General features: G+C 37.8%; 1 protein-coding gene across 1 annotated transcript in view; it reads left to right on the top strand.

Annotated features, from left to right (window-relative positions):
- The window catches only part of KIF6 (kinesin family member 6), a 378,140-nt gene that overhangs the window by 9,999 nt on the left and 358,925 nt on the right, over positions 1 to 9,216 (top strand). The window contains exon 3 of the mRNA XM_012720329.1: positions 444 to 518. Within this exon, the coding sequence (XP_012575783.1) occupies positions 444 to 518 (75 nt within the window). The remainder of the gene's footprint in view (positions 1 to 443; positions 519 to 9,216) is intronic.

Here is a 9,216-nt window from a genome sequence, read left to right as displayed (position 1 = left end):
AGTTCACATTTTTAAAACTAAGTTCAGTCATCATACATTTCACAGCTGTCTTCTTTTCTCACTGGTCAGACGTCAGCAGTTCTTTGGCTGTTTACCTCCTGTTCTTGGGTTTCCATTTCATGCACTTATCTAGATTTGAATTTGGTGCCAGACACTGTCCCTGTTGAAAGCTAAAAACACACACACTTTATTATTTGGTTCAAAGCTGCTGCAGTTTTTCAGAGGGATTTATTGTGTAGATCTTGTCAAAGCAGTACTGTTTATCCACCATCTGTGTACAGAGGTACATAGCACAGTGTGGCTGGGACTACAGGGCCAACATTGTGTTAAGTAAGCCCAGTGATATAAATATGGGGGTGTTTATAAAGCTTTTATAAAAAAATGATTAATCCAATAGCATTTGAAGACTATTTTAGAATAATTATTGTTTTTCACATTTGCAGATTTCAAAGGATTTTTGATCAGGATGTAAACCAAGAGATCATTTTTGAAAACATTGCCAAACCAGTTGCTGAGAGGTAGGATTACCTATATTTTGTTCAGTGGGTTAGTGGTTTTCATCTTGTCTTCAATTCTCAGATAATTGTGGTCATGTGTTTCAGTGTATCAATTATATGCTCAGGCTGCAGGGCACATAATGATGATAGCATTAATACCTTCTATTCAGATAGCTGTTTGCTTTAGATTTAGATTCTGGGCCTCAAAATACATCAGTGAGACTGACAGAATAGCTCTTATTACCCTCATTTTAAAAGCTCTGCAAATCTCCGAGGATTGGAGAGTTGAATTGACATTGCTCGGGATAACTTGACTAGTGGAGGCAGAATCCTGAACAGTTTTCTGTCAAACAAACCATATGCTCTGCCTTAATACGGCATTTCAGCTCTATGGTTAGATGGGTGAAGGCCAAGTACGGGAGGCCTAGCAATGTTTGAGCCAGCTCTAGCTCAGCATAATGATTACATTTCCAAGCTTGGCCCTTAGCTTCTAGGTCTCTTATGTTTTTATATATCCAGATAGTTCCAGCCTACTAGAACCAAACTCACATAAGAATACAGAGTAGATCAAATGTTGTTTTATTGGTGTATATATATATTGGAAAGACTCCTTGGGACTAAACACTGAAGTTCTTTGATAAGTAGACCTTCCTCTTAAAGGTAATCCATTTGAATATGAATACTGTTTCTGTTCTCTGTGTTCTGGTATCAGTGGGGGAAAGAAGACATGTGCTATGGGCAGGATATTCCCTGAACTTGTCTGCTGCGTATGAGAAGTCTGCTTTTCCTGGATGTTGCTTGCACCGTGGGCTGTGGCCATTGTCACTAACCCAGCTTCCTGCTCAGCAGAACTGCATGGTACCAAAGTAGATAGACAGGTGGGATGAAGGCACAGCTTCCTTAGATTGTTCTCTGATGGAGATAGTTATTAAGCCAATTTATTTGCTAAAGTAAGACCTTAGGGGAACATTTATTATTTTCATTGACTTTTAATATGTTTTTCATTGACTTTTAATATGTTCTATATAGTATGTTCATGTTTTATGCAAACTTGGATGATGTGATGTTGAATTGGTTAAATATAAAATATCGATAAAGTGTGATTTAGAAACAATATCTGAAGTAGTATTTATCCCGATAACTTGAAAATGAATTTTAAGGATTATATAATTTGACAGACTTGCTGCATGGAAATGGCCACTTCAGATGTTAAGCAGAAATGCCTGCTTTTCTCACTAAGGATCAGCCTTCAGAACACATTATCAACAGCCTGTCCAAACAGGCACTTTAAAGCTGTTCTTTTGGGCTAACACATTGTAGCTTAATCCTGGTTACTGTATAAAATTAGAACTAAATAAAATAAGTCATGTTCCTTTCCAAAATTCTGTAACTCACTAATTTTGACTTATCTTTTCCTATTTAATTCAATTCTATGATATGACCACGATTGCAGAGTTGTATGATTGTTGGTAAGAAGTCAGAAAGGTTTAATGCTTTATTATTGCAAATTCAGTAAAAGAAGCTTTGTGGTTATTGATTTAATACATTTCCACTAGCAAGCAGTCCATCATGATAGCTCTTCGGAACTCTGTTCTTTCTGAAATATGGCCAGTGGGTCTTAATAAATGTAAAAACTGCCTTTTTCCATATTCATATTCCTTTTGCTCATTCATTTTGGATTTATTTGAAAACAAAGATAAATATTAGTAGGTCCACAAATGCAGATAGTGTCTGGTACTGCATTATGTATGAGTAGGTATCCTTATTCTGTATTTTACCTGGTGTTATTTCTCTCGAGCTGGAGTGAATTGATCTTGGGAGTTTGTGGTGATGTCAGGCAATACCTGAAGCAACCAGCCAAATATGACACATCATCTTGTGGCAATTTTATGTAAAGATTTGGGGGGGGGAATGCGATTTGCACTTTTCTGAGGACCTGTGCCACGTAGCTGTCAAGCTGTAGAATCCTACTTTGAGGTATAGGACATTTACTTTATGTGTGATGAATGATTTTGGAAAAATGGAAATTTGGTATTATATGTGTATTTATTTTTCAAATTATGTTTATTGAGGTAAGTTGGTTTAGATTGTTGTATCTGCTTTGTGGATCACAGGTTCAAACCTTTTACAAATCTACATTGTCATATCTATGCCCCAGCAATCTTCCCCATGTTCTATTGAGATGGCTCCCCAACCCCCCAATGCTCCTACCTCACCATGGTTCCTTCCTGGATCCTCAGTTTTGTAGTCAGTTATCAGAGACTTGTTATTGGTTGGTTTGGACTCACCCTTTATTTTGTTTCCACATATAAGTGATACCATTAAGTATTTGTCTTTCTCCTCTGACTTACTTCACTTAGCATGATCCTCTCCAGTTCTATCTGTGTCGTTGCAAATGGAAAATTCACTTTTTTGTATTTGAGTAGCATTCCATTTGTGTGGGGGGGATATGTGTACACAACACATTTTTCTGATTCATTCCTCTATCCTTGGCACTTAGGCTGTTTCCATAACTTAGCTATTAGGACTTAAACAATGAACGTAGAACTACATGTGTCTCTTAGAATTAGTGTTTTTGTATTCTTGGGTTGATACCTAAGAGTGGCATTGCCTGGTCAGTCATATGGTAGGTCTATTTTTAATATTTTGTTTTTCACTGAGAAATGAACCATGTTTAATTTAAACATAATCTTGTTTTCCATAGGGACTGGACCAGTCTACCTTCCCTCCAGTAGTATACAAGTACACAAAATATAACGGTGTACTTTCTCTCCATATCCTTACTAATACTTTTTTTCTGGTCTTTTTAATGTAGGTCATTCTCAGGGTGTGATATGGTATTTCTTTGGGGATTTGATTTGCATTTCCCTAATGATAAATGATAATGAGCATTTTTTTTTTTTCAAAGTATCTGTTGGCCATCTGTATGTCTTCTTTGGAGAAGTTTCTATTTAGCTTTTCTGCTCATTTTAAAAATTTTGTTTGTTGAGTTGTATTTTGGATATCAAGCCTTTGCCAGATGTGTTATGTGCAAATATTTTCTCTCATTCAGTCGGGTGTCTTTATTTATTTTTTTTAATTTTTTTTAAGGTTTATTTATTTGCATACAGAGCTGGGGTACAGGCCAGAGGTGCAAGGGTGGTGAGAGGATTCACCAGAGACAGAGTGGGGAGCAGAACAGGCAGATCGACAAAGTACACTGCTGAGGGGAGCAGCGGGCGGGTCAGGAGAGGTCTGCCGCGCCATGTGGTCACCTCCTGGGCAGAGGGGGATAGAACTCATGCAGAAGTGGCTTTAGCTTCTCAGTGCTGTGCTTTAACCCGCTGTGCCACCAAGGAGGGCCGGGGTGTCTTTATTTTACTGATAGTTTCTTTCACTGTTGTTTCTAAGATTTTTTTATTTATTTATGCATACAAGAACTGAATGTAGATCAGAGGTGCAGGAAGGGTAGAGGGAGGAGAGGATTCACCAGAGACAGAATAGGGAGTAGAAAAGGCAGATCTCCTGAAATACACTGCTGAGGGGAGCAGTAGGTGAGACAGGAGAGGTCTGCTGCTCCATGTGGATCACCTCCCTGGCCAAGGATCAAACCCATGGTGCAGTGGCTGGTAATAGCTCTTTGCTAAGATTTAATCTCATGCCATGAGGGAGGTTCTTTTTCACTGTTGGTTTGATGTAATACCATCTGTTTATATTTTGTGTCTCATGCCAATGGAGATGAATCCCCAAAGATGTTTGTGAAGCTAATGTCATTAAATGTTTTACCTATTTTTTAAATGTATTTTATAGTTTGGTTCTCATTTCTATGTCTTTTTAGCAGAACATGGTGATTTGACCACAATGCCTAAGGTGCGCACTGCCAGGGAGACTTGACTGTATTAACACAGACGTCCCCACAGCTGGCACCTGACAGCTAAAGCTCCGAAGTGCTTATAACAATGTCAACCAGGTGGCTTTTGGAAAACTGTTAGCCACTTTGTGAAATTTTACTTTCTAAGCTTTGGGAATTATCAAATACAGTTTTTATTTAGAAGAGGGCAAAGGGGTAAAGAAAGCTCCCAGGGCTACCTGACTGGAAGTGGAAGAGGACATATTAGAATACATTTGTCCCTGTGCTCCAGCTGGTTGGCTACAGGGGATTTGCTCATGGAGCAAATTGCTCATGGAGAGGGTCAATTTCACACTCTCATTTGGGGTAAGGCCAAGGCCCAGCAGAACTTTCACCTGTGACTCTAGGAACAGACCTTGCTGAAGAACTATGACTGATTAGTCTTGCTGCTCAAGTAAAGAAACAATTCGTCACCTTCAAGATAAGGAGACTAGAATGGGAATGATATAGGGCCACCAAAGAGTATTTTTAAAAAATAGATCAAATCCTATTCATACTTTCAATTCATATGGCTGAAAAAATAAAATGCTGTCAAGTGTAAAATAATCTAATTCTGAACAATCCAACTGACTAAGTCAGAAGTGATCGTGAGTCAGACCTACCATTTCTGAATCATTTCTGAGTTCTCTAATTGTCTTTTTATCCTATGGAGATCCTGGAGTTCACCTCTACCCAACAGCATCAGGCTTCCTCTACACTCCTGTGATGTCAATGAGCTGCTTCCAAGTACTCTTTCTCTTCTAGCTCAGGAGGTCACATTTGAGTCTCAGAAAAGATTCAGAAAAGAAACCCCACTATCTCCAGAAAGTAGGCCCTTCCATAAGTGTTAAGAGGGGCAGAGTATGGGCCCTGAAGCTGCATCTTGACCTGGAAGTCACTTGTCCCACTCACACTATCAGAGAAGGACCGCTACATAGTGTTAAGTATGACCTGTCACCTCATAATACGTAACTATCCAGGATGCAGCTTACAGTCATTCATCAAATATGAAATAGAAGAAATAGGGAAGTAACATCATAAGGAGGAAAAGTGAATGAATGCCAGGACATAGATAACACAGGCATTTGAATGATCTGACAAGAGCAAGCAGCCCTCGTAAAAATACTTCAACAAGCAATTATAAGCATGCTTGAAACAAATGTAAAGATATAAAGTTCCAGGGGGGAAAAGGATGTAAAGAAAAACAAAATAGAGATTTACAACTCAAAATATAATACCTGACATAAAAAATTTGGTGAATAGGCTCAATACAGAATGGGGAAATGAGAGAAAAGAGCCAATGAATCTAAAGGGAGAACAGAAATCGCCCAATTTGGACAACAGAAAGATAACAAACTAGAAAAAAAAGATCAGTCCCTTAGGGACCTGAAAGAACTATAGAAAAGACATAATATTCATATCAGCAGAGGCCTGAAGGTAGTAGGGATAAAAAGTATTAAAGAAATAATAGCTGAAAATTCCTGAAGTTTGGCAAAAGGCATACATCTAGAATTTCAAAAATCTGAGCAAACTCCTCACAAGATAAACTCAAAGAAATTCACAATAAGACAAATCATAGTCAAACTTTGCAAAAGTAAGAACAAAGCAATGAGGGAGAAATATCTTGTCAGTTAGGAAGAAAATAATTTAAATTATAATGGATTTCTTTCCAGAAATCATGGAATCTAGTAGGAAATTGTAGAATATTCCCTTGTACTGAAAGAAAATGGTCAATACTTCCATATTTTATATTTAGTGTAGTTATCCTTCAAGAATATAGGCAAAGTAAAGGCATTTTCAGGCAAAGGGAAACTAGTAGAATTAATTGCATATTTATGATAGAAGAAGGGATAAAAGAAGTTTTGAGAAAGGATCAGAAATTTAAGGGGAAAAAATACCTTGGAACATTTGAAAGGGAAAATGCATTAATAAAACACAATTCCCTTCTCTTGAGATAGAAAAATTGTATTTGATGAAACAAAGTATAGCATTGTCTGGAAGCATTTCCATACTTCCTTCAAACTGGTTAAATGTTGACATCAGTAGATGCTGTGGGGATAGATTTTATTCTGTTTGTTGTTCGAAGTGATGGCTATTGTAATTGTGACATGTGATAAAATGATATAGAACAATGTACTCCTATTGACCAATGTCAGCCTCCTGCTTTTCATAATATAGCGTAGTTATGTATTTTGTACCCACTGGGGGAAACTGAGTAAAAGCTGAACCACTCTGTACTCTTTGTAACTTCCTATAAAATTACAGTTTAGTATTTCCAGGTATGAAAACTTTAGTGTCCCATCATGGTCTTGTGAGTAAATTAGGTACCCTAAGCTGCTAGACTAAAACATGTCTCCTATGTGACTCAATAAAATTAACCCCACTTGACATGTACCAAAACATGCCTGACAGTAAACGTTTTATTTTTCTCAAAGATGACTCTCAGCAGAAAATAGTGGTCATCACCAAATTATCCAAAAACCTGTTACTCCCATAGGTCTGTTCAACACCTGGCCACGATTTCACTTCACCAGATGTGTTGTTTAAAACTTGAATGTGTGATTGGCTTCTCTTTCTGCTATTCTGAATTTTTTTATAGCGTTACACTGATGGTTTTTGTGACTTTTTTTTTTTACTTATTTATTGAAGATTTACTTATTTATTAAAAATATTTATGCATACAAGAACTGGGGTACAGGCCAGAGTGCAGGGGATGAGAGGATTCACCAGAGACAGATTGAGGAGCAGAACAAATGGATTGACTAAAATATACTGCTGAGGGGAGCAGTGAGTGAGACAGGAGAGGTCTGCCACACCACATGGGTCACCTTCCTGCCTGGGGATCGAACTCAGGCTGTGCTTTAACTCCTTGGGCCACCAGGGAGGGCCCAGGAGTCTGGCTCTTTACACCCAAATCCGGTTCTTCAGGTTTTCAGGGAGGGGAGAGACATTTGTGACTTTACTAAGATTCTTAATTTTAAACTCTTAAGTGCAACACTCTTCACATAGTTTTAATTGCACACGTGGCTTTAAAATTAAAAACAAGAACACATGTCAGTATAAAATCATGAATTAATACACGATGGTGCCCTGAAGGTGTCCCGCCAAGATCTTAACAAAGAAGGTGACAATGTTACCACTCTACCTACAGTTCCTAAACTTGGGGTCAGTAGCAGCAGTTCATCTAACCACAGAATAGATGAAAGATACATTTTTAAAACAAGACCTTTATCATTGTAGGTACAGACATTATTCTAAATCTGGATGTCTTTTCTTAAGGAAGTCCAATCAAGAAGTTGCATGGTACCATCATATTTGCAATAATTATAAGTTAAAACTATGCATATTCATTTAATAAATACATCACCCCAAAAAAATGACCTGAGAGTTATATGAAATGATTTGATTGTGATGACTGTGTGTGTGTGTGTATACACATTGTGTGTTACACACATACATATATTTAAATATAGATTTAATTTTATCCAGTGATTTTTATCATCATGATGATATGATATATGGTGAAAATCACTGGATTTACATATATATGAGGAGGAAGAGGATGAAAATCATTGATATAATTAAAGGCATTTCTGAAATTAAAATTTCAGTAAAAGAGGTTGACCATTGGCTCAGAGGTGCTCTCACACAGTGATGGGAGAGTGAGGTATCTCCTTGGCTAGGAGAGACTTGTCTTAGACTGGCAGCTCCCTCAAGGGGATCAGGAGGCTAGGATTCCTGTGAAAGTAGCTTACATCCATGAACAACATGGGCTTGCACTGCTCAGGTTGATTTATATACAGATTTTCCTGTTAACTATGTACAGGACTGTACTGTCAGTATATTTGCTTGTATGTTTTTTAAATAGGATCCTTTTTTCTCTAGTTTACTTAATCATAAGAATACAGTATATAATAATGTAACATGCAAAATGTTAATCGACTCTATGTTACTAGTTAACATGTCTCTCTGCTCCTCCTGGCTCCTCCAGCTCTTCTTGAAATCTCTCCTTCCTTTTCATAATCTTCTTTAGCTTCTCCCTGCTCAGCTCTACCCTCCTTTGGTGGGGCAGGGAAGCTGAAACTCCCCCTTCCTATGGATATTAGCCCAGTAATGCTCTCAGAGAGTAGGATAATTTCCCTCTTTCGTAAGTAATTTAAAACATCATTTAAAATTGTTTTTTTTTAATTGAAGTAACAGTGGTTGATAACGTGATCTAAGTTTCAGGTGCATTTCATGATAAATCAACATCTCCATATACTACTTTATGTTCACTGAAAGTCTAAGCCCTTCCTTCAATATACATTTGACTTCCTTTACTCAATTCATCTTGCCTTTCCCCCTTCCCTTCTGTAACTACTAATTTGGTCTCATGATCGAAATAAAACATTGTTTTTAAATATTGCTATTCTTGAACACACCAAATGTGTTAGCAACGCAGGGCCTCATGATGTGCTCGTGGGGACGGTCTTCTCCCTGGCATGCTCTGACGGTCTTCTCCCAGGCATGCTCTTGGCTTATCCCTTCCTTCCCTTCAGGTCTCTCACCACCCTATAGAAAATGACAGCCCTCACCCCACACTGCCCTTCACTGTGTTCTATTTTTTTTTATGCATGCATCACTAACCATCATATTATACACAGTATTTGCTTATTAAAGCATCACTAACCATATTATACACAGTATTTGCTTATTAAAGTTGTTTACTGTCTGCCTCTGCCCACGCACTCAAATATAACCTTTGTGAAGACAAAGACTTTTTTTTTTAAAGATTTATTTATTTATTCATACAGAACTGGGGTACAGGCCAGAGATGCGGAGGGTGAGAGGATTCACCAGAGACAGAGTGGG

The sequence above is a fragment of the Condylura cristata genome, unplaced genomic scaffold (assembly GCF_000260355.1).
Source record: "Condylura cristata isolate star-nosed mole 26May11 unplaced genomic scaffold, ConCri1.0 scaffold00001, whole genome shotgun sequence".
Classification (NCBI taxonomy): domain Eukaryota; kingdom Metazoa; phylum Chordata; class Mammalia; order Eulipotyphla; family Talpidae; genus Condylura; species Condylura cristata.
Note: the sequence above shows the minus strand (reverse complement) of the source record. Positions and strands in the feature narration are given on the sequence as shown.